The 26,827-nt window shown below is 40.4% G+C and overlaps 1 protein-coding gene across 6 annotated transcripts in view; it reads left to right on the top strand.

The window, feature by feature from the left end:
- ANK2 (ankyrin 2) overlaps positions 1–26,827 on the top strand; it is a gene marked incomplete at its 3' end in the record, with an annotated part of 315,375 nt that overhangs the window by 45,024 nt on the left and 243,524 nt on the right. For 4 of the 6 annotated variants that reach the window (XM_083631504.1, XM_083631496.1, XM_083631497.1 and 1 more), the window contains exon 2: positions 627–684. The exons of the other annotated variants lie outside the window; for them this stretch is intronic. In XM_083631504.1, the coding sequence (XP_083487630.1) occupies positions 664–684 (21 nt within the window). In that variant the 5' untranslated portion in view covers positions 627–663. The remainder of the gene's footprint in view (positions 1–626; positions 685–26,827) is intronic. 6 annotated transcript variants of the gene reach the window in all.

The following is a 26,827-nucleotide window of genomic DNA, read 5'->3' as shown; positions in this document are numbered from 1 at the left end:
CCCAGCACTGTGTCAAGGCCCATAGCTAACACCTGTATTGAACCCTACCTGAATATCTTTTTCTAGCTCAGCGTTCAATGCAGTTGTGAGTGGCTGGGTCATGGAAGGGGAACATTGCAGGAAGCTAAAAGGTGGCTGGATCCCACCATCTAGGGTGCTGCTACTGCCCACCTCCCAAAAAAGTTTGGAATGACCCACAGGTGGACAAGACAGCCAACCAGAGGGCACTTTGCCCAGGGCCACCTCAAACCCCACACATCCAATGTTGTTGCGATAAGAGTCCTTTGACTAGACCCAAATACATATTTGAATCAGTCAGAGGATACTCAGTTCAGTTAGGTCTTGCTTGGTGTGGAAGAAAACCTCTACCTGCTTCAGTGTTCCTATGCCATTCTGGTACGAAAAAAAAGTCAGCATTTCAATGTGGCTTTCACAGAGAATTTGATGAAAGACTTATTCCCAGGAAAATGTTTATAAGACTGCTGTCTCAAGCATTGCAAAGTGGGGGGAAATCATTTCAAGTTGTATAAAAAAAATATTGCAGTTCAGCAAATCAGCATACATTGAAATTAAAGTATAATGAAGTCTATTGTAAAGATCTAATGTGTGATTTTTTCCCCTTCTAGGTAAGTAACTGAATGGGAAGATGAACAGACATTTCAAATGACCACCATGTTACAAAAGGTACCCTGGTATTTTATTTATCTGAAACAAAGGAGTCATGAAGAAATCAGCCATGTTTATATGTAGCTGAAAGTGTTGTTCATAACTGCTTAAATTATTCCTTGCTCTGAACAAACACCTATAACCCAAATTAAAAAGTCATATGATTTTCTAGTTTACCATTCTTGAAAAATTTTACTGCTACAGTTTTGTGCACATTCCTGGGCAAACTTGTAATAATAGACGAAATCCAGTCTTTAGTCACCCTCTTTTAACTCCGATTATATTTCTAAGGAAATACAGAAAAATACAGTCTTTGGTACAAACAGAATTTGGTCCTGTTTCTGAAAGAGAAGTTTGAACACAATTCTTTGAAACTTTGAAACAGGGAGTTTAGGGAGTTGAGTGCCATATCAACCCCACTGATCTACCAAGGGATCTGATCCTTAGGCTCTCCTTTACCCCAGCCTGGAACTGGTGAAGCAAAAAAGTAAGGAAAAATGCCCTACTCCTTATGAGCTGGCTGGCAAGCCAGCAGAGTTTGGGATGCAATGGTCAGTCCACCTGCCTGTTCCTTCCCAAATGCAGAGTTCTGCCTTTCTTGGAATGATAGCTTGAGATGTATGGTGATAGTGGAGCCCTGGATATATAATACTGATCAATAGAAATAGTTGTGTTTGTCCAGGGCTCAAGAAATAATATTCAGTTGACTGGAGCAGTGGTATGATGAAACAGAGGAGTTGATCCATTCTTAGTATGTCCCGGTTTTTTGACTGAGTCCCTGTGATTTATCTTCTTTACTTGCATGGAAATCAGACTTCAATGCTGGTCATAAAAGTGGCAGATTTACCATTATGTCTGACTCCTTAAGAGATTACATCACTGAGTAACCTTGGAAGAACCAAATGGCTTATTAGCTGTTCTCTAGACAAATAGTTATGTGCCAGCCAGAGTATTACTTCAGAATGTAAGTGCTTGCTACGTGATGGAAGGATGCTGCTGAAGAGAAGCTTGTAATAAAATGTAATAAAATCAGGGATTTTTTTTCTAGAAAAAGAGGTGTGGAACTTGCTGAGCTTCTTTTTATGGGAGCATCAAGCCAAGATTATTAAGCTTTTTTAGGGAGGCAAACAAAGTTATTTTTTACAGGAGCACCCACCTTCTCACTCACCCCACCGCCACTTTCAGTGACACTGACACTGCACTGATTAACGGAGCAAAGAGGTGATAGAACTCAAGTGCTAAGCCCTAAAGAAAATATTTGTGCCTAGCTCTAAGGATCCACTCTACTGTATTATTTGTTTTAGGGCTTCTCATATACAAAAAACAACAACAATTCATCCAACAAGAGTTTTAGCCAGGATGATTCTGTACAACCGAAAGTTCACCAGAAAAAGATGCAAAAAGTAAAAGTAAAAAAACACAAACTAGTTTACTTCTTGCTCTCCTTTCTAGTAATGAGCATTCTCGTTATAGCCCAGTAGAATGTTTCATTGCCAAGTGATCATGAATGTTTCATATATACTACATTTTGCAGTACAAACTTTTCTCCTTTTTACATTTTCCCTAAGAAATTGGGTAAATTTGGTATCCAAAGTTATCAGGGATATTCAATTTATTCCAATTCATGTTGCAATGCAGGTAAGCCACTCTAATGCTGCCCAGTTCTACTCTGTAAGTCCCATTATACCTAATCATTGGTCATATAGCTGGGGTTGATGGGAGTTGTAGTCTAACAACAACTGGAATACCACATGACCTACCCTTGTTTATGTCTTTCTCTTGTTTTTAAAATGACTGCCACAGTCTCTCCATGAACATTATTTTTCCATAATTTGTATGCCTACAATTTATCTGGAATTAAAATTCATGGCTCATGCAAGGGAATAGCTCTAATGATTTAAAAATGAAATTATAGTGATCTGTTTCAGGCAATTTAGTATATTGCCTCTGACGTACTGTTCCAATGAAATCTAAAAAGCTTCCTGTTGGAAATGTATCTTTCGTATTTTTCTCTCCCATTGCTTGCAATTATAATTTGAAGTCAATTTTCACTGGCTTGCTGCAGCTGTGCATATTACTTTTAAACACTTTCCCAAACTGGATAATGCTTCAAAAATGAAAGGTGTCCCCCCCCCCCCCAGTATTGATGAAACAGGCTAGATAAAGATTATATGCTTCTGTTTAGGAAGGCTACTTTAGTTATTGAAATAGTGGGTTCATGTTGTTATTCATTTCATACTATCTGGGTAATTTGCGCTTGAAAGCAAACAGCAGGAGTGGACAACTAGTTCTTCACTGAGAGCCACTTTATTTCTAGTAGACCAGAGGACTGTACCTACTAATTTATATTCAATAGTATGCCTTTAGCCCAATCTGCACATACTTTGTATTATTATGTTTTGTGTCAAAGTACTTTTTATGGAAACAACCCAACCAATTCAGCAGGAAGTGGGAATATAGTACAGACACCCAGTTAATAGAGCACCACTGGTAGGTAACACAGGTCAGGCAGAGACCACAGTAGTCACTTATTTGTGTACAGATAGTTTGCATTGTTGATATAATTCCTGCAGTGAATAGGGCAAACGCAGTTCTTGAGGAGCATGGCTGCTGCACTGGTAAAATAGTAGTGTAGAAGAACATCTGGTTAAACTACAAGATCACTTGAAAAAAGCCATATTCTTTTTTTGTGTTGAAACCTCTGGCTTTTCAATGACTGCAGTGTACAAACATGAGTCACAGTTGTTGCTTCACCCATTTTTGCTGCTGGTCCCAGCCAGGTCAGTCCCAGCCACCATTGGGATGAGGCTCATGGAAGTCTCCTCATGAGGGAATGTGTCCTTGAAAAGGATTCCTCACCCCCAGTGTAGTTCATCTGATCTTCCTCCTACGTGGTTTCAGTATTCCCCTGTTGTCTGACTTGTATGGGAAGCAGGCATCAATAAAAAGCATCTACAACTTGTAAAAGCCAATTCTGGCTTCAAGCGACAGGTCCCAACTGGGGCCCCATCAAAATGCTGCGTGACAGCAAGCCGTATGCTAAAAATGCTTTTCATGGCATATGCTTGTGTGTAAAGGACCTTGTGTCGAAAACTAGAGCTCTGTTTTATTTTCAATGAATGGCTTGTGGTGTTTTTGTGTGTGGTGATGTAAATAAAGGGAAGAGGATTGAGAGAACATTAGTATGTGGTAGATGATTTGTGAATATTATTATTCCCTGTTGACATGAAGGATTTAGCCAGTTATGTTGGCAGCTGCTTTATCCACCTGGCTCAAGGCCTGTCCTTCCTTGTAGCAGCTGACGGGTGTTTCCCAGCTGGAGGCAGCTACCTAACTCCTTGTTCAGTCTTAAGAGAAGCGTTACCTTTGCATGACATTGCAAAGTGATCAAGGAAAAGGTTGCAATTGCGCTTGCTCTTTGCGGAGCCCATAAAGGCCACAGATTCCCTGAAGTATTCATTACTTCCCTGTGAGCAGGAAGAGTATTCTCCAAGGCAGTGGTAGGAAACCTTAGTTGTGGCCTTTCAATCCTCTCTCTCTCTCTGGCCCTTGAAGGTCTCCCCAGACCCACTCCCCCCCCCCAGGCCACACCTCTCACTGGCACTGCTTTGCACCATCCTCCAGTGCTTTTGCGTGTTCAGACCCAGAAACCTCCCCCCCCCCAAATAAATTCACACTTGACTCAAATTTTAGTTTTGGTTTTTGGCAGAATTTAGGCCACAACTTTGTTGATTACAGAAAGTGACTGGTTGCTTAGGCTCTGGTTTGACTAGCTCCCTGCCATGCAGGTAGCACTGACCCAGGGGTTCCAGCACAGGTCAGCCAAGGGTGAACACCTGGATAAGCAGAAAGCCGGGAACAGGCTATCTCTACTGCCCAAATATCCCCCTGGACTCAAGCACAGGCACAACCCCCTCTCAGGGGTTGACCAAACCATCGAGTCCCTGGATTCCTTTAATAGAATACCCTTCACATAGGGATGGCAAGAGTGTTCTCACATTCCTATCACCTGAACCAGAGCCTATCCGCAACCTTACAAGTTGCGACATTTTGCCACGTGGCAGGTGGAACCCAAATGGCAACAGCCAATCAGCCAAGTGGGGAAAATTCCTGCCGTGCTCCTGTCCCAACGACAGACGAAACACGAAGGCATAGCAAGATCAAGCGCAAAGTCCTAAAAGTAGGGAGAGGTGGGTGGGTGTTCCGAATGCACACGCTGAAAGAGGAAGCTCTGGGCCACGTGCATGGGCATAAATAGGGCCCCTGAACCGTTTGGACTGCATCCCATTGGCCAGATTGCACCCAGCTATGGGGGACCTACCAATCGGGTGTTGTGACTGACCAATCATACCCACCCACAACACAGAGTGTCGGTTTCCAGGTCTCACCTCCCTCTTTAAGGGAGGACCTGATTTGCCTGAATGGGACCCTCAAATTCCTCCTGCATTCCTGGATGGAGGACAGAGGGGAATGTGTGTAGAAACCAGCTTACCATACAGAGGAAGATTTACATACATTACTCTGCCATCTTTTGCCTCTGGCCCCTCCCAGCACTGGCATGTGACTGCAGAAGGTTGCCCAGAAGGGAATGAGGCCCTCCTCAGGCTGAAATAGGTTCTCCATTATGCCTGCTCAACCCAGTGATTTTACAATCCTGTCACGAGGGACTAATCTACACCGGTCAGTTATAACATAAAAAATGTGTTATAAAAAGGTAACACCAGAGGGCGCTGTAGACAGTGATCCTTCGTCAATGGGAAAGTGCATTGAGAATTATTTTACATTTTTAAAATAGCATTTTCACAGATTTGTGTAGATCCAGCCAGGGTCATGGGCCTATATTTTATAAGATGCTTGACTGAAGTGAGGGAAAGCGATTCCATTTCAGTTCTGCGTACCCCTCAACTGTCCTGATAAAACTGGGACATCCCTTTTTTGTGCAAGAACATGGCGGCCATTTTGGGTGCCATGCTCTCTTGCTGTGATCTCACCCCCTCCTCAAAGTGCTTTTTTCAGGGTTGCAGAGTCACGTTCAGTTCAGAGAGTCACGTGTGGGAGCATGGCCCTGGAAGATGGTGTCCCATTTTTCTGCCTCAGCGTGTTGGAGGGTATGGTATAGTAACACTGCAATCCTACAGATTCAGTGGAGCATATGGTGCTGCAATTCCTAGAGTTTCCTGTGAAGAGGGATTGGCTGTTAAGCCACTCTGGAAACTGTAGGAGGGGAATAGGGGCCTGTTTTTGCCCAGGACCCTTAGCAACCTACAGCTCCCTTAGTAACCTACAGCTCCTACAATTCTTTGGTGGATGCCATGGGTGTCATCGTGCTTTAAATGTATGGTGTGAATGTGGCCTTGGTCTGGATATCTTCTTTTCTACCAAATCTTTTAACTGTGGCTCAGCACTAAAGCTCTGCGGCTTCATCAGCTGCATTTCAAATACTGGCTTGGAATAAACTCAAATAAATATTTGTATTGGGCATGGAGGCGGTGATTTGCATTGTGCTTCAGGGAAGAGAGAACTTATTTGTTATTCATCTCTGTAGATCTAACTGACGCTAGCTGGTTTTTACAAAGAGAATGTCAGCGATCCGACACTCCCCAAAGTCTAAGCTGGATGCAGCTAAACTTTTCAAGTCTATTATTTGCTAGTACAGGGGGAAGAGTAAAATGTATAGAATTTTGTTTTGGAAATTTCTGTATCCATTCCTGATACTTTATCAGAATACATTTCCACCCAGCTCTTTGAACTAAAATGGGAGTGAGAGTAGTTCTGCAGTGAGATGGTGATTAGTTGAAAGCTCCAAAGTAAGTGAGGTAAAGTCTTCTCTTGGCCTCCATCAACTGGTGCGGGATACGCAAACTTCATTGCATGCCTTCCTAAACATAATTTAGAACACCAGAATTTAGTCAAAATAAACTGTATCACCTTACATATTATTGTTTTTCTTGGACTAACATATCAGCAACAGCAAGCATAGCTAGAATGCAGTGTAGAAAGTTACTTGGGTAAAATATGTGAGTTCTCCCATGTGTCTAAGACCAGAACAATTTTATTAACATTTCAGTTTCACTTAAATCCTCACTTAATTTGATGTTTCTAAGGATTCATTCTAATTTATGTGCATCTCATTTATGTGCTCTGTCTGTAATAAAATTTAATGCTATGTCCTTTAAAAGTTCTCAGTATTCATATTTTATATCAGACTATGTTTCTAATGCTGATCAGGAGGCTAATTTCATCTGCTCAGATATTTATAAAGTTCCGTGTGTACTTGGCACAAAGTATGGAGGGTATTACAAGGTTAGAATGATCTCAGATGGTATAGATATAATTTTTGTTTCAGAAATATATATCAATATGGGGAAACACAATGAATATTTTGATCACTGTAGCTATAATAATAATTGTTACAAGCCCTAAAATATGGGGGAGTATTATTGAAAGGACTTTTCCCTTTCCTTTTAATTTTTATTTATCATACAACTGTATAATAGTAAAACAAATATACCAAAGAACAACCTCCTCAGGAGAAGCAGAAGTACACATACGTGTTGTACTTCTTACAGTCTCTATCCCCATTAAGAGCTGAGAGCCGCAAAATAGAGCAGAAAGAAAGGCAGAAGAAATGACCTTTCTGATATTAGACCGTTCTACTTCTCTGAGTTCATTGACTAGAAATTCAGTTTACCTGTTCGTGTAACCAGCTGTCCTACAATTATTGTATTCAAGTCTCCCAGGCAGTAAATGGTAAACCATAATCTAGCATGATGAGAATGAGCCACAGCAAGTCTTGGCCTTGCATTTGCGTCCACCCTTCCTGTGTGTTCCCAAGGGATGTTTCTTTAAAATAAAATGGAAGTGGGACAGAATGGACTCACTGGTGAACATATGTAAAACAGAAATACACCAGGATAAGGCTGTTCCATCCATGACTAGATCAAGTGAGTCTTCCATCAGCTGAAAGACATGGTTGAATACAACCACTTGGACTTTTGCTCCATGCATCTGTCACACATCGTCTCAGAGTGGTACAATATCAAAGTGACTTCCAAAGAAGGGAGTCATGCAGCAGAAATATTAGAAAGATATTAGGTCCAGAATAAAATGTGAACATCTATTGAGTTAGCGGAATAACTCCAGGAAAAGAATTGTAAATTGTATTGAAAAAGCATCTTGCTTTTCACATATGTGTTAGTGAGTCAGCCTTCTTTAGCCCTTAAAGCAGTTTTGTTTCAAAACAAAATAAAATCCACAGATGTTACAGAATTTTGAATTGAAAAATAAGTGAATTTGGAGATGTTTCATTCTGCTTTCTCCACCCCCCCCAGCATTCCTTTTGGGTAATGCAGAGGATTATTAATATCCTTTCAATTAAAACTAAACTTGAGAGTTGAAGGCATTTGTTTTTCAGGGCACATGATCAGAGGATCGAATTTGTCATGGTTTGAGGTTTTCCTGACCCACTTAAATTAATGGAGAACATAATGAAATATTTCAAGTAGGTGGGTTCTGTTTTACCACCTTCACACTGTCCCACGCCTGCCTGGGAGCTTCTACCAAGCCATTGTCTTCCCATTTGCTCAGGGGAAAGCAGTGATTCCCGGAGCTATTGTCAGCGAAGGAAACTGAGGCAGCACCATTTGAGTAAATCAGGTGGTGGTGACTAGAAAGCTTTGCTTGAGAAAAGGACTGCGTGTGGATGAAAGTGCTCTTAAACTGATGCTACCTGTGTTGCCATTGAAGTGAACAGGATTCCTTTCTCTATAATGTAATATTGGTGGAGAAAATATTGATTAACTATGTTTTTGCTTGAAGAAACTCTGAATTGGCCTTAGAGGCTTCACCCAGAAGATGAAAGGTGGAAGTTGCACTAAGGCCCATAATAAAACATGAAAGGCTCCTCTACAAGATTCTAGCCCAACTCCAGAATACTCCATTCTGTTCCCAGCTTTTCTATTCCACTCCATTCAACTCCAGTTTTTTGTACTTAATCAAACCCTTGAGTTTCTCCCATACAATGCAAGTGGAACACCCCTCCCCCACTGGCCCAGTGATCTGAGATATAGGTTAAACAGGGCTACTGTTGATCTGTTATGTAAACAAGGTTTCTAGCACTGTCATTAATTCAGTAAATAACTGTAACAGGGAATAGCTCTTCTCCTCATCCCTGAGCTTGTTAGTTCCATGGAGCAAAAGTTATTTAAAAACTGTTTGCAATTAAGAGGCTGGAGGTATGTGGCTGATGAAAGGACATCTCTTGCAACTATGTTACGCTGACCTTCAGCTGTAATTTTAAAATATACATTCTTCTGTTTCTTCACGTTATTAAATCTTGTCAGGACTTTTGTATCTCTGCCAAAAAATAATAGGAGATTACTGGCAGTGGACATGAATCAGATTGTGTTTTTCATAAGAGTATCTGCTAATAGGTTTTTATATTAGCCTGTATGTTTGCCTTTGTTTGCTGCTAGCCTTTTAGTAAGATACTGTACTAGTCACATGAAAGTAATGAGAAAGAAAAAATATGCCTCTGTTGAGAGAGAGTGAATGTTAGGCCTTGGACAAGCTCTTCAAATGAATTCCAGCTTGGTTTGGAATAAAGAAATGAGTCATTTCTTGCTGAAGAAAAAGATGCACAGTTCGTTCTGTGACAAATAATGCAACCAAGTTAAGCTGCAGTTTTATACCTTGATCTTCCAGCTTATGTCTCACAGAAGGAAGTGCAATAAGAGGATTAGGCCAAGGTTTTCTAAACCTCTGCCAAATACTTTTATTTGAAACAAGAAATGAAGACCAGCATTTTCATCCAAAGAGTAAACACTGACAAATATATTCACACAAACAAATTTTATTTATATTTATAATATAATATAATGTGTGTGTGAATATTATAATATAATATAATATAATATAATATAATATAATATAATATAATATAATATCGTCAGAGCTTCAACTTCAATAAATAAATCAAAATCTAACAAATGTAGGAGACCTGCATAAAGCCACAGAACATGCATCATAATCACCGGTAACCAACAAGTTTCATTAGTTCAAAGATTTCCGCTTGTGCAACCGAACTTTCCCCATTCTACTCCTGCCCTGTGTGCCTCTTCTGGGAGGACCCCCAAACCCTCTGGAACAGATTTTGTGGGGATGCAGGGCACACACAGGGAGAGGACAGGTGGAGTTGCATTACGCAAGTGGAAATCCTTGTACTGACAGAATGACTTGCTGCCCTATCAAGTGTCATTATATAATAAGTAACCCCTTTGTCTTCTTGTCTTCTTGGTTTCAATAAAATGTCAGATTTTAGCTGTTGGTACTTTCAACAGGGGTGATACTTTTCAATCAGATACAGTGGTACCTCGGGTTAAGTACTTAATTTGTTTCGGAGGTCCGTTCTTAACCTGAAACTGTTCTTAACCTGAAGCACCACTTTAGCTAATGGGGACTCCCGCTGCTGCCGTCGCGCGATTTCTGTTCTCATCCTGAAGCAAAGTTCTTAACCCGAGGTAATATTTCTGGGTTAGTGGAGTCTGTAACCTGAAACGTATGTAACCTGAAGCATATGTAACCTGAGGTACCACTGTACTAGGCTGTGCTCAGGCAAAGTATGGGTGCGGCAATAGAGACTGCCACTGAAATGTCGTCATACAGATGCCAAGTTGCTAAAATTCAACAAGAAGCTTCCATTCCAGTGGATGTAGAACAGGTTAAGAGAAGATCCTGTTTTATTTTATAATAGATGCATATCTTGATGGAAATTGAGATATAAATTGGAAACTAAATTTGACCCTTTAGTGTGCTACTTTTTATTTTATGCTGTTTTATGCTTGGTTTCAGAGTGTGCAAGTTTCCTCCATTAATGTAAAAATTATCAAATATTCCTCATGGGGATAGTATAATTAGCCTTTCTGAGCATCAGCTTCATACTGTTTTCCCTGTGTTGTTACTTAAAAATTATTGATAAAGATTTTGTGGCTTGTACTTAAACGGAAAATAACAGGAGTCTGTTTTCAAGCTAATTGTTGTAGATTGAAAAGCAAAGGGTGCCACCTTGTGGAAGATTATTTTTTGTACTTAATTCAGGTTTTCTTCCTACTGTTTTCTGTTGTGATCCATGTTCTAAGCATACAATGTGTACTGATCCAGAAGATACTCTTTAAACTGTTTTTCAAATTCATTGCATCATGGACATGTACAACGTCTTATTGAAGTCAAGGCTAAATGTGCTGTATAAGCTGTTTTATTACAGTCTGTTTCTGACCATTGTGTAAACCTTCGTTACCCGCTATATAAGCCATTCCCTGATATATGAAACATAGCCCAAAGAGTCAGCATGAAATCTGCTGGCTTGTAGAAACATAAGTGTGGATCGGAAATATGGATCGGATAAACTATTCATCAGGGCTTCAAGTGAGAAACTGTACAAACATAATTCCTTTGCCCTAAGTTTTAGTATGGTTACAGAGTGATGATAATCAGTCTGTTATTTATTTATTTAGTATAGTATAGGATAGTATAGTATATTACTATTATTGTTATTTATTAATTTATTCAACCCTCTTCAAATGACCATCAAGTCACCATGTGTGTAGCCAGGATTTTTGTTAGGGGCTTTTGTCAGGGGGTGGCAGAAACTCAGATTTGTACTGATTTTGATGGATTTGGGGGGCAGCTGCCCCCCCCTTGGCTAAGCCCATGCAAGTTACCCAAATGACTTGCAGTTATTTCCCTGTTACCAGGAAAACTATTGCCATGTATTCTCTCAATGTTTAGATAAAGTGAGTTTAAGGAAAATGCATTATAATTTTCGTTACATATTTATGATATAACCATGAGTATTTGGGCAAATACAATAGGCTGCTGATCTTTAACATTAATCTGGCTATAGAGTTTTACTTTTGAAAGCCAAGTTGAAAATTGGGCACCCTTCCCGAATTTCAGCGAGCATGATTTGATTTCAAATAATCAAATCCCTAAACCAGAAACTCTTGGTGTTTTGTACCATTATTCCAAGAAAGTTATAGCTTATTTGATTTGTTCTTTATCTTTGTACATTTTTAATGGGATTAGCACCCCCATCCAGTTTCACCGGTTGGAACATATTGATTAGTAAACTCTTCTCTTTGTTTCTTCTGCGAAAACGTGCCAGCCACCTGATCAACATATCATGAGCAATTACTTATTTATCAGCCAAAGTACCGTATTGCATTTAATGCTTGTAGTTCCAGTAGAAACTTTATATCCATCAGGGGCAGTAGACCTCCTGCTAACGTACTGCTGTAAACACTGCAAAGATACCAATCACTGTAACTAGTATTAGTAACATAGGATTGGATTGTTGTGCTGTGCTTGCACATTAACAGAGAGCTCTCACAGTGCTATGGTAGGTCAGTTCAATAGCAGTTACTGTGTTTCTTTCATGCATGGCCTTGTGCATGCAATATAACATTTTCGGATGGGGGTTTATTTTTGCATGTGCCGTTCTCTAACCTTGATGTGACTGTGGACACATGTGGAATTTTGAGGAGGAGTTGGTTTCAAACAAAAATTGGCTGTACTAGTGGGATCTGAAAAAGAAATTACGCAAGTCTCATTAAAAGAAAAGAATTTTCTTGCTTTTTTCTGGGGATTCCCCCCCCCCCACCAAGTAATAGCAGTTTGCTAGAGACAGAATGTATCTGGGCCAGTGCCAGATTTACGTATAAGCTAAACAAGCTATAGCTTAGGGCCCCACTCTTTTGGGGCCCCCCAAAAAATGTTAAAGGAAAAAAACCGGATGTACATTTCCAAAATATAAGATAAAAAACAAATAAAATAAAACCTACATACAGTTAGTTTAATAATTTTTCACTATTAATATATTTCTTCTTAATTGTATTTTACTATTAATATACTTCTTAATTTTATTTCAGTTCAACAATTACTTTGATAAAATACATACTTTGTTATGTGCAAATGGCTTTAGATACCTACCTATTAGGTCCATAAATTACCATATAGCATATATTCAACACAAAAAAACAGTGACAATTTGTTGTTGACAAAGGACAGCTGGGCATATACAAGGCCCCATTACCTTCAGTAGCTTAGGGCCTCATCAAATCTTAATCCAGCCCTGGTCTGGGCAGTGGGGAGGATGGAAGCTATATATATAAAAAATATTGACTGGCCATTTGTATAATGGAGTAAAATATTTTAAGGGTAGTTATTTGCTCTTGAATTGCTGCTGTAATGAATGTGTGGTTTCAATGAAGTACTGTTTTGTATTACAGTTTATCTGCCGATTGTTAACCACCCTGAGCTTCAGATTAGAGAGAGGTATATCAGAATATTGAATAAATAATAAACGAGACTCTGTTGGACTTCTTTTCTGTTTAGCGCATAACCCTGACTTCAAAGCCTTTTCACGAGTATTTATATAATTATCTTCCTGATCATACTGCACTGAGATGATTGAAACGTCTTCATAGTCTGTAAGAAGTATTTTGTATATAATCAAGTGATTATCAATATACAGAGTAATTCTATATTCCTTTTTGGGCCTTCTTTAAATGCCACAGTCATAAGCCAAATCACGCTCAATCCACAATAACAAGGAGAGTAATGATCACATTATAAACAGTGATGCCTTTCACACAATATTTTATTAATTTCAGTAGTTCTAAATTTCTAACCCAGTATGATACAATCACAACATAACTGTTAATCCATATTCATAATGCAAAGGGGTTATGCATGGGAACATGAATTGTGTATTATAGAAATGCTGATGTTGAACTGCCCTGGGCCCCCTGAATTGTGGAGGCAATGTGGCACATGTGCTTGTTTAGATCCTACAACCAGTTTGGTGTAGTGGTTAGTGTCTAACTAGGACCTAGGAGATCAGGATTCAAATCCATACTTGGCCACAAAGCTCTCCAAAGAAACCATGACCAGTGACCAAGCTTTGTCCAGCTCAATGTTCACCAAATGGGCCACAGCTCAGAGGACTGGTGCACACACACAGTTATGTACTGAAGTTCTCACCCTGGGCCAGCAGGGGGATACTGTAGATAGTTTTCACTCAGGTCCACATATGCAAATAAGGGATTGAAAGTGACGTTCAGTGATTGGATAGTTACAGAAAGTTGTTACAGTTGCGTTGTAGTGGAGCTCTATATAAGTAGGCTGGCTGAACCCTTCCGTTCGGTTCTGTTCTGGCCTGTGAATAAACAAGAGCTATTTGAAGAATCGCTGTGTCGTCTGATATGCTCACCCACAACTTAACACACACGGTGTTCACAAACTTCTCAAAGAGACCGAAAGTAGGTTTTGGGAATCTGTTATAATCTGTATAGGGCATTAAGAATCCTGTTCCATAATATCAGCAGACTTGATTAGCAGTTCTGTGCACATTAACATCTTTTCCCCACCATTTTTTAAGCAAATGATTCTGTTTTTGGTAGAGAAAGGTTTGGGCAACCTGACTACTGTCTATGCAGACGGAGGCTGATGAGACGAGGTCCAACAACATCTGGAGGACTGCAAGTTCCTCACCCCTGGTATAGAAGCTTGTGAAGTATTTAATGCCACACAAACAGTTCTTAAATCTTCAGAATGCTCCAGGATTATGTCCTATTGCCCACTGTATGTGCTTTCAGTGAAATAATTATTTACCGCATTTGTTGAGAGAAGATTATAGATGTTTCATTTATGTTAATTATGAAGCTATTGCCTTAGTCTCCCTCATGGAATTCTCTACTTAGGAAATTAAACTTTTGATGTTCTCCAGAGAGGAACTTAATTTATTTTCTCTCTCTCTTGTTTGCTAGTCTTTTAATCTGATTGTCACTGAATATGTACTGGTAATTTTTATGCTGATTGGAATGTTTGTGTAAGCTGTTGTTTGTATTCATAAAAAGTATATGAAGTGATTAGTAGCATTTAACATACTTTGAGTAGAGGAGCTAGGTAGATCTAGAAATTACCGTATTTTTTGCTCTATAAGACTCACCTTTTCCCTCCTAAAAAGTAAGGGGAAATGTGTGTGCGTCTTATGGAGCGAATGTAGGCTGCGCAGCTATCCCAGAAGCCAGAACAGCAAGAGGGATTGCTGCTTTCACTGCGCAGCGATCCCTCTTGCTGTTCTGGCTTCTCAGATTCAGAATATTTTTTTCCTTGTTTTCCTCCTCCAAAAACTAGGTGTCTGTGGTCTGGTGAGTCTTAAAGAGCAAAAAATACGGTATACAGAGGGCTGGTTTAATGAGATTGAAGGGCATTCCTGTTTGTGTCTATTCTGAAGCAAGCCCCATTACATGAAACAATGCTTATGCGGATGTAAGTCAATATATTATTTTTGTCATAAATAGTTAAGTATGCATTTACACCAATAATTGCACGCAGTACACCTGCATATTGTGTTGCCATTAGGATACAAGCAAAATGGTGGAGGCAACCAAAATTGTTTGGCTTTATTTTGTTAATTGTTTTGGGAAATAGACTGGCTATAATAAGTCTGAAGTTTAAAACTGAGTTCCAAAGCAGAAGTATGCAATATTGTGTGTGAGAGTAAAAGGAAAATAAGCAAAATCACAGCTTAGGTATTGTAATATTATTTTATACAACAAAGACTGCACACTTGATAACAGTTTGATCCAATACAAACAAGTCATAGTAAAAGCATAACTTCAAAATAATTTATATCAAATAAAGTAATATTCAGTAATCTACTAGAATATAATAATGCACAATAAAATTAAATATCAGCTAATGATAATTAAGCAGAAATTCACTCTTAACAATTACAATAAATAATTTTTAAAAAATAATCAATAAAAATAACAGCAATCCACAGTGCATAACCTAACAGAATACAAATTGACAAGCAGAGATATGCATCACACACACACACACACACACACACACTTCCTCTTCCTCTTCTTGTTTCTTCCCAATTGCTTCTGCTGTTCCTAAAGTCATGGCCTGGAAAAGGCTCCTAGGGCTAGAGGGTAGGACAAGGCAGGTGGGATAATCCATTGCCTGGTGGCCAGCACAAAGTCTCTCCCTGCTCAGTGCAGTAATGCTCAATAATAAGTATATTACCTCCTATTATGTTGCATCACGGAAAGCCTTGGTAAGGAATGGGAAATGTGAAGATGCCATGGGTCATGATGATCAATGCTAACAGCTTGAATGTGTGAGCTAACCTTCAGTCACTTGATATTTAAAAACTGAGCATGCTGAATATTTTGTCAAGTGATCAATGGTTTTATTCTGTCTTGCCACCTGGGCTGTCCTATAAATAACCCATAATTATTTAAAGGGTTCTAACCGAACCACCCACACCAGCAAACATCATCATCTTGACTCACCAACATAGTACGGTATTGAAATTGCTCAGAAAGCTTTGCTGAAAATAAATAACATTGCTATGGTCTTCTAGTATGAAATCACTAGAAGAAATTTAGATTGTTGCTTGGAAGTATAGAAGTCTCTTTGCTGCAAAAGGAGAACAAGGAGTTAGAGGTATGTTATTAGAGACATAGATCATTTAATTGGCTGTTGTAAATATAAGTTCCCAACAACCTGCAGTAAATGTGGTGCCAAACTGGAAATAATGACGTTAAAAATAAATTATTATTATTATTTTGCTCTAGTAGTGTGGGTGAGGGCTAATTTATGCTCACCTGAGTGGCATATGTCAAACTAAAATGTAATTACCCACAGGAAAGATTAATCTTCCTAAAATGTTCCTTTCTGTTATAAAGCATTTTAAAATGCATTTTAAAAGTACTTTATGGATTAATTTATTCATTTCCATCTTACAGCATGCATGCAACGAAGTGCAAGTAAACTCTTGTAGCTGCTGGAGCTATAAATATTCATGCAGCTGCGGAAACTGCTTTGAAGCCAAAGGGGGGGAGGGATCTTTCTGTAGAAAACAATTTTATGCGCTTATTTCAGCTAGCGTTTTGGAATATTTATTTATTTGTTTATAAAATGTATACCCCACCCTTCATCAAAACATTATTGGTGGGCAGTTCAAAACATACAGAGCTGCATAAACTTGCCATTCAAATATTTTTTAAAACCTAAAATTCAGAATCCAGAAATCAGACATTTTGCATACAGTGTAATATCTCTCCATCTGCCCTATTTAATACAAGGCCAATATTCCAAATGTAAAAGGAATGGTAGAAGAGGAATGTTTCCACTGGCATTGCTGGTGCCTGCTGAAACTAAAGAAAGTCAGGTTGCCATCCCAAGCTTTACCACCGTTCCTGGTAGCCTGAGTTTCATTTGACTTTGGTACAACCTAAAGCCCCCATCCTTAGCAGTTCTCCAGTCATGGACAGGATGTTACAAGGAGAGATGCTCCATTGGATAGTTAGGTCAGAGGCCATTTAGGACTTTATACAGTGGTACCTCGAGTTACAGACACCTTGGGTTACAGACAAACTCCGCTAACTCAGAAATAGTACCTCGGGTTGATAACTTTACCTCAGGATGAGAATGGAAATCGTGCGCCGGCGGTGCAGTGACAGCGGGAGGCCCCATTAACTAAAGTGGTACCTCAGGTTAAGAACAGTTTCAGGTTAAGAACGGACCTCCAAAACGAATTAAGTTCTTAACCCGAAGTACCACTGTACTTCAAAACTAACAGCTTGGAAGCCTACAGGCAGCTGGTGCAGAGCTTTTAATAACTGGTGTTATTTCTTGTCATGCAGCTGACTTAGTCAGCATCCTTGCAACTGTATTCTGTGCTGACTGAAATCCCTGAAGTGTATTCAAGGGCAGCCCCTTGTAGAGAGTGCATTAGAGTAGTCTAGCTGGGAGGTTACTAGGGCATGGGTTGCTGAGGCTAGGTTATCCCTGTTAAGGAATGGTGGTAGATGGCAAACCAGCCATAACTGAAAATAAGGCCCAGCAACCTATGGCTCCAGTGACAAGTGGAGTAACACCTAATTCTCCGAGGAGAGTACAGCCTCTTCTGAAACAGCACCTCCGTCCTTTCATGATTCAACTTTAGTTCCTGTTATCTTGGAAGTGGTTGTATAAAGTTTTATTCTGCAATAGCTTTTTCCCAACTGTGGACTGATCGCTTTCATGAAAGCATTTTAACAGACCATTTTTTTTTTAAAAAAAATAATATTTATTAAAAGTTTAAAGATTACAGAAAGAAGAAAAAGAGAAAAAAAGAGAAAAATTAAACAAAACAAATCAATACATTACAATACATAAAAAACAAAAAACAATACATCAAAACAAAAACAAAAGCAAAAACAATTAAAAACACATCCAATATTTCCATATCTTTGTCTTTCATTTACTTGTTTCATCAACCTCCTCACACCTCCCTTTTTGGTATTCTAGTTATTAATTATTTCAGCAAATCCTTTCCATCTTTCTCTGTTTTCTGTCATATAATTATCTTAATTTATTTTAACCTTATCTTACCATTAATACCATAAAACTTATTTGAACTTAACTCCTTATAACATTTCTACTAAAGCCATGTAATTTCATCCCAACATTTTTCTGACACTCATTAATTTTACAATATTTCTATAAATAAATTTTAAACTTTTTTCCAATCTTCTTCCACCGTCTCTTCTCCCTGGTCTCGGATTCTGCCAGTCCTTTCTATCAATTCCATATGGTCCATCAACCTGGTGATCTTCTGTCCGAGGTTCTTAACTCTTTTCCATGTCCCTTCTGCAGATCTTCTTCATATTTATACATAGACTTTACTTTATCTTCTGCTGATCTTGTTCTTAATTTCCTTCCTTTGGCACTGAGGAGTAGATCTCGGGGAAGCTCCAACCTAACAATATCTTTCTTCCTTCTCGACAGGTCAGCCCATTCTCCGTAGTCAAAACTAAAGTCCAAAAGATTTTTCAGGACGTGTTTCAAAATCCCTCCAAAACTGAAGGCCCCCACGACTCCAATCTCCTCCTGACCCAAATCCAGGTCCCAAAAGCCAGAACATCCCTGCATAAGGGGATCTGTCCAACTTTCCTTCTCCAGTCCAAGCGGGGCTCCAATCCTCAAAATCTGACTTTCTCTAAATTCAGTCATAGAAGGCAACAACTTATATTCATCAAATTGCCTCTGTAAGGCTGGGGCTCTCTCCACTTGTATTACTTGAGGTTCAACAACAACTTTCTCCCTCACCTTCTCCACAACTTGCCATGTCAAAGTAGATTCCTGAATCAATTCCTGAGTAGTTTCTGTATAGTTGTTCACTTTTTGTCCCAAATCAGTCACTTTTTGTCCCAGATTATCAATTTTAATAGTCAACACATCCGTCTTCTTATGAAGCTGTTCCAATGAAGGACTTATCTTGCATAATGCAATCTCTAAGGCTTCTTCTGTCGACATTCTTACCAGTCCAAGGTCAATCCCTGAATCTCACGGTCTTTTATCTCTGCAGCTGGAAAATTCCCCAGCTCCACTCCTGTAACAGTTTCAAAAGCTCCCTCTAGAGGAAACAATTTCTATTTGTATCAGTCCTTTTAAACGCAGATCCAGCAACAAAATTGGTTTCAATTTTCAGTTACTTTTGCTCCTTTTTAAGCGCAGAAGGAAACAATTGAAACAATATATTTCTCTTGTTTAACTATCTGTCAACATACGTTTTATTCACAGTCAATGAACTTTCCCAAAACGTCAATCTTACTGGCAGCCCGTTTCCAGGTTCAAAACGGTGGTAATTTATCTTTCTTCACTCTCTCTCCTGCAGGCTTACATGATCTAAAATTTTCCCCCTCTTCTCCTGCTTCCAAGGGGGGGGGTTAACGATTTTAGCCGATGGAGGTTTAATTCTTTACAGAAGACTTTCCAAGACTTTAGCTTGCAGCCTCTTTGCTTCAGTCTATTTACAAAAGGGGGAGGCGGACTTCCTGTTTAAAACCTCCCCGTTTCGGTGCCAAATTAAGACGTTTAAAAATCCAATTTTCCGTTCTACTCACAGGTAGTTGTTTCAAGATCAAATTGTCCACAGGAAAAAGCGCTCTCCGGCAACAGCAATGCGGCTTCACTCCGTGAAAAAAGCAGTCGATTCAAAGCACCGCGCCACTCACTCCATGTCGCTCCGGATCCCCGAAACCAGGTTTCCCCGCGAGTAGGGGAGGCGCAAAAGGTGCCAGCCGAATCCCACGTTCACAGGCTTCTCCCGCCTATGATTTTTATGGGTCCCCGCCTTCACCGTGGTGGCCAGACCCTAATTTCCACGCAGCGAATTCCTCCCGATCGGAGGAATTCCGCCATTGTCCGGAGGCGCCAACCCGGAAGTCCTTAACAGACCATTGTTTCTTAGTTGGAACTGATGGAAAGTTCTACTTAGCCCCAAGATCATGTTCTAAAGAGATAAAATCCTTACTGATTACCTCACAGTATGATGCTATCCTTGCGTTACAACTCCAGACAAGAGATAGGACTGCTCCTTAATCTCTCTGCTGCACTCAGGTCCAAAAATGCATTTGGCCATTTTTCTTGTTAAAGTCTCACAACACAGTAGTGCTTTTTGCTTCTGTAAGTGTTCCGTGCAGCTTCATGACCACATGCCAGAGTTGTTCCACCAGGCCTTTGGTCAGGGCGCAGCCTGACTCCCTCCTCTGGTAACCTGCACAGAGTTTTGCTTAATGGTTGCCATCAACTTGATTTTAATTAATTTTTATAGTGAAATATTTTTAGAATGTTGTTTTATTTGATTGTTTGATTATTTGAATGTTGTTAGCCGCCCTGAGCCCGGCTTCGGCTGGGGAGGGCGGGATATAAATAAAATTTATTATTATTATTATTATTATTATTATTATTATTATATGGAATAGCAGGGTCTTTTATAGCTGCTTTCTCACACTTTGGATTTATTTTTCTTTTACACATCATTCACCCAAAGGTGCCATTTAATGTGTGTTAAGGCAGTAAATAGCTCATCCTCAGCAAATTGAGTGAACCTGGTTAGTTGATGTATATTGCTGGCCACTGCAGACCTGTCAGTTGTTCATATAAATGGAAGGTTCTTGTGAATAAAATGGTACTGCTAAATAAAATGTAAACAAAGAGTCAATTCATGTAACTATTACCAAAGCAAAGACACACTGGACATGTATGTCCATCTAACAGTTCCTAATATATATATTGATCCTTCTCTTGTGATCTTTCTAAACTGACAGTGACCTTGTAGCCTTATTTGTCAGGTTGTTAATAGCCACTGATAAACCAGGAAGCCAGTATCCATATAAGTGCCTATACTGTATATCCTTATCATGAACACAGATTCTTAGGATACCGATGTCTGCCCATCATGAAGAATCCCCGCAATGGGGTGAGCTCCTGTTGTTTGGTCCCAGCTCCTGCCCACCTAGCAGTTCAAAAGCACATCAAAGTGCAAGTAGATAAATAGGTACCGCTCTGGCAGGAAGGTAAACGATGTTTCCGTGCGCTGCTCTGGTTTGCCAGAAGCAGCTTAGTCATGCTGGCTACATAACCCGGAAGCTGTCTGCTGACAAATGCCGGCTCCCTCGGCCTATAGAACGAGATGAGCGCGCACCCCCAGAATCGTCCACAACTGAACCTAACAGTCAGGGGTACGTTTACCTTTACCTTTACTAATAGCCACAGATAAACCAGGAGGCCAGTATCCATATAAGTGCCTATATATCCTTATCATGAACATAGATTCTTAGGATACCGATGTCTGCCCATCATGAAGAATTCAGAACAATGCAATGTGATCAATTTCGGAGCAAGAAAAAGAACTGCAAGCTGGTGAGGTCTTTCTGTCAAGGGATTGCCTTTCTGATTTAGGAGTTTAACAAAACAATTCCCCTTTGCTCTCCATCTGATTGTGATGTTTTTCATTGGAGAAGAGACACACATGAGGGTGTAAATGTACACATTTCAGTCAAACAATGGGCTTGATCAATTGGGAATGCAGTGGAGGGACAGGGCAATCCAGCAGGCCACATATGCCACTGCAAAATTGGTGTCACTTAATCAACATCTATTGGAGTGGGAATTGCTGTCACTTGAGGCTGTAATGTCCTGTTTGAGATTTTGCTAGTAGGATGGGGCAATCCATCTACTACCCTATTGTGTTACTGCAGCTTCCATATTGTGTTGCATTTTTTTTACAGGTCACATCCACACCGTACATTTAAAGCACATGTAATTTTTCTGCCCAAGAATCCTGGGAACTGTAGTTTATTAAGTGTGCTGGGAATTGCAGCTCTGTGAAGGGTAAACTACTTGAGAAAGCAACGTGCATTAAATTTGCTTTAAGTGTACAGTGTGGATGGGACACGGGTGGCGCTGTGGGTTAAACCACTGAGCCTAGGACTTGCAGATCAGAAGGTCAGCGGTTCGAATCCCTGCGACGGGGTGAGCTCCTGTTGCTCAGTCCCATCTCCTGCCAACCTAGCAGTTCGAAAGCACGTCAAAGTGCAAGTAGATAAATAGGTACCGCTCTGGCGGGAAGGTAAATGGCGTTTCGGTGCGCTGCTCTGGTTCGCCAGAAGTGGCTTAGTCATGCTGGCCACATGACCCGGAAGCTGTACGCCGGCTCCCTCGGCCAATAAAGCGAGATGAGCGCCACAACCCCAGAGTCGGCCACGACTGGACCTAACGGTCAGGAGTCCTTTTACAGTGTGGATATGACCACAGATGTAAAGAAATAGTAATGGGAACACACAGCATCTTGCTATGAGCATTGTGGGAGAAAGCTGCAAAGAGCTGCGATGAAACTAACAAAGCTTTTCTTACAATGCCTTTTCCTCATCTATACAAAGGGGGGGGAGCCCATTGATTGTATGAATGATCAATTTCACCACCACGACAAAGGAGCTTTGCTGCACTCCTTTGCCAAGGAGGGGAAAAGTCCTGTCAATCTTTGATCATTGCTCTTTGCAGCTTTTGTGGAAGGGACAAATAACACACACTTAAGCTTCAAAAACAGAGTTGCAAGGGGTGTGAGAGAGAGAGTGAGAGAGAAAGACTTTCCTCTCATCATTGCAGGGGCTCAGAAGCTGCCTTAAAATTGATGTGGCAATCAATTTTACACCTACTGTTCAGGGGCTTCTCTGAACTTGCGCTAGAGATGAGGGGAACATCTTGTAAATTTCATCTCTAGTACTCTGCAGCCTTTGCATACAGTTCTGAGAGCGTAAGCCAGATGCTATAAGTTAGCTTCTCTGCAGCTGTCGAGAAGACAAATTGAAGTAGCAGTAGGAAGCATCAGCAAGACATGTCTTGAGAACTTTAAAACTTAAAGAACTGTAGTCACTCACAGCAAATGATACTCTGGTAAGTTCAGAGCAAACATGTGGATTGGATAGCTGCCACAGATCCTCTCATGTGGAGGATATGTTAGAGAAAAAGTGGAGACCTGTGGCTAACTCAGTTGTGTTACCAGTTGTGTCACCAAACATTCCACGTGGGAATGTATTTACACAAACGTTACTATACGCAGTTTCTGTGTTGTGTTCTCCTTGATGAACTTATCCTCTCTAGTACTAATGGAACATGAAATCATGTTGTCTTATTTAATCCAGACTGTATAATACTGTTTCCAATTAAAGTATTATTAAATAAGGCGGCTGAGAAGTTCAATGCAGTATTTACTATTGTAGTTGGTTTTACAGATTGCAATGCAGCTGTCTGTATAGATAGATTGGGATTCCAGTTCCTCTGACAGATTCTGTAAATTTCAGAAGGAGAAACAGTTTGCAATGCTACAAGGATGATACCAATCCGCTCTCAGAATGTGAGACAGGTCCTATGGCTGCATAGAGCCTTTCTTAGTGTGTGACCTGACTAGGCACAAACAACAACAAAACAGGATTTCAGCCTTCCTCACCAACATGTTCAAAGGGTAAGTACTAAATTGGTACTACAAAAATTGGTGTGCACCTACTGAAGACTTGACTAGATGACTTTGAATTTTACCACTGGCAATCCTACACATGCCTGTTCAGCTGTAAACCCTGCTGAGTTCAATCAAATTTACTCCCTGGTAAGTATGTATGTAGCTTAAGTGAGCTTTAATTATACCCACATTTATGAAACATCAAACAGTTCTGTTACTGATTTGGGAAGGCATGCTTTGTCAATAACTACTGTAAGTATCCTCTGAGGAACTTGTATGACCTTTTGAGTTGGGCTTTATTTTTCATCTCAGCAAAATATGCAATAAAATTCATTTAGTTCATTTAATTATTCAATTATTCATTTAATTTGGAACCCAGCACAGAACAGCATTACTGCTTTTTTTGCTTTTGGCAGGGATATTATCTTCAGCTGCCATTTATGTTCCAGATGATATGGTAAAATTCCCCTGAGATAATTTTTTTTTCCTTCCTTCAAAGCCAAGAAGTTTCCTTATAACTTCAGATCTTTTAATTCATCATTCCGTGAGCTTTAATTTTAACAATCCTTAAATTGTTTCTTCCATGACAATTTATGCTCCATAAGCCAAGGACATTCTTTTCTAAGAAGGGTAGTGGCTTTATATTATATTAGCCCTCCATTGCTGCCAGCAGTCAGACTGTCTCAGGGAATCCAGTGCAATTGTGGCTTTCAGTCAAAAGTGGAAAAACCCTTGCAAATAACATGGGGTCCCATTGTATTCCTATAAATAGATTCCAGAACTCCTACCAGAACAAATCACTGATGTGTTATAACCAGTATTTGTATGGCTGGCAGTCTGAAGATTGGGATGGGACCAGAGCAAGTATGAAAAATGGAAAACAGTTGGGACTTTGAACGAAGTACTGTGGGACACCAAGAAAAGGGGAGGGTGTAGCAACTGGTGAAGTTTCCAATCCTGCCTTTGGAGGGAAATCATGCAAGCGTGTTAAAACTGCTGCTCATTTTCAAGACGCTATACTTGTTTGCATTACGTTCGTATAAGATGCTCACACTTCTAACACCTTGCCCATCAGTTTACTCCAAATGTTGTTTGTTTTGGTTAATGTTTTCAGGGTTGACATCAAAGGCCAGCAGGTTTAGGTTCCTGCACTTGCTATTTTGCTCCAGCTGGGCATTGAATTACTTGTTATATTGCCCCTTAATTTTTGCATTGAGAACTTGTTTTAATTATGCCTCTGTAGATGTTCTAGCAACAGGTCAGGGCTTACTACCTGTGCATTGATTGATTGTCCCTAGGTAGAATTCCTATCCCTGCTTAGGCCACCCCCCACCCCACCACCGAAGCAGAAAGCCCTTCTTCTGACCTTGTTTATTGCCATTTTGAGTTGCAGCCAGGAAAATCTGGCCTTGCATTATATCTTCACGTAATCTGTCCCATCGCTGTACTTCTGTCAATCAGGTTCCACCTTCCATTCATCCATCTTTCCTATAACACAATGTGCTAACTCTACCCTCTCAATTACACCACACATACTGGCAATGTTCCTGAGCCAAGGTGCAATCAGCAGAGTCTGAAGGAAGCCACTTTCGTTGTGCAGAAGAAGCTGCAGTCCTCCAGAAGTTGCTGGATTACAGCTCCCTCCATCTTTGACCAGAGCTGCAGGTTCCTCATCCCTTCTATTCCTCCTCTTCACCTACTCTCTCACTCATACATTTTCCATCTGGCCCAGAAAGGGTGAAGAATGAATGCTAGCGACTGTGAGGAGGAGCAGCCATTTACTTGCTGCCACTTTGTCTTGTAGCAATGGTGTAAAGGTAAAGGGACCCCTGACCGTTGGTCCAGTCATGGCCGACTCTGGGGTTGCAGAGCTCATCTCACTTTATTGGCTGAGGGAGCCGGCGTACAGCTTCAGGGTCATGTGGCCAGCATGACTAAGCCGCTTCTGGTGAACCAGAGCAGCGCACGGAAACGCCGTTTACCTTCCCGCCGGAGCGGTACCTATTTATCTACTTGTACTTTGACGTGCTTTCAAACTGCTAGGTTGGCAGGAGCAGGGACCAAGCAATGGGAGCTCACCCCATTGCGGGGATTCGAACTGCTGACCTTCTGATCAGCAAGTCCTAGGCTCTGTGGTTTAACCCACAGCGCCACCCGCATCCCAGCAATGGTGTATGTGTGGGTAATTGCTAGGGAGAAGAGTGAGGAGTGATCCTTTAATGAAGGAGGGGGCTCAAGACTGATGTATTGCTCCAAGGTCTCCCAAACATGGGACCTGCACTGGACTTTTCAACTGAAGTAACTGTTGCGTAGGTTTTCAATCATGCTGCAATAGTAATGTATCATAAGCAGCATTTAGGTAGCACTGTAGATGGGCAACTTCACATACAATAGTCCTGCGAAGTATTACAACCCGCTGTTGCAGATTGGGATCAAAAGAGAGTGACTTACCTAGACATACAATGGTTTGCAAGGGTGCCAACTTCAATAAAATATTGGGGTTGGCCAGGTAAGCCCCACCCTGCATAATCAATCCCACGACATGGCACAAATACACCATTTGAATGGCAATGCATATCAACTGGGGGAGCAGGCCCCTCAAATATTACATTGGTGGGGCCCAAAGTGACCTCAGCCCCTAGGAGTTGGCTCCTACGGTGGTTTGATAGTTGAAACAATTTTTAACTGCAGTTTTGTACTTCATAGCTCCCTTCCTTTGACACTGTATTATTTGCTTTATAAATAATACTTCATCTTTTATTATTAAAGGCCTTATTGTTTTGCCTAAAGCATATTCATTATGTACGCCATTTTATGGTTCCCTGGAAGGTTCATGCTGTTTGGTAATCAGGAGCTGTATTTCTCTTTCCAGTACCATGCAGTCAAATCCCACCCCCACCCCCCGCCTTGTAAACATTTTGATGTGGGAGGTGGGAACAGGAAGATGCAACAGCAAGGATATTTTCCTGCTAAATATAACTTCCAGCTATCTTCTCTTGCAGTGTGCAAACTATGCAAACAAAGAGAACCCGTGGGCAATCAGGGAACAAGGGCTCATCACCATGAAAACGTTCTCATTGAAATTATATAAATAAATTGTTCTGTCCTGGTTATTTGAATTTGCATTAACTCTTTCAAGTGCCTGTTCTGACCGTGTTCAAGATAGGATTCCCTCCATACATTACAGTGCATTAAATTCATACAGCACAATCTCAGGGCAGACTTAATGAAGCATGAGAAACATCCCACTCTCAACAAACATAGTGCAGTTTCATAATGGCCTATAGATGGGAGTGCATAAGT

Source organism: Podarcis filfolensis (assembly GCF_964270895.1).
Source record: "Podarcis filfolensis genome assembly, chromosome: 9".
Taxonomy (NCBI): domain Eukaryota; kingdom Metazoa; phylum Chordata; class Lepidosauria; order Squamata; family Lacertidae; genus Podarcis; species Podarcis filfolensis.
Note: the sequence above shows the minus strand (reverse complement) of the source record. Positions and strands in the feature narration are given on the sequence as shown.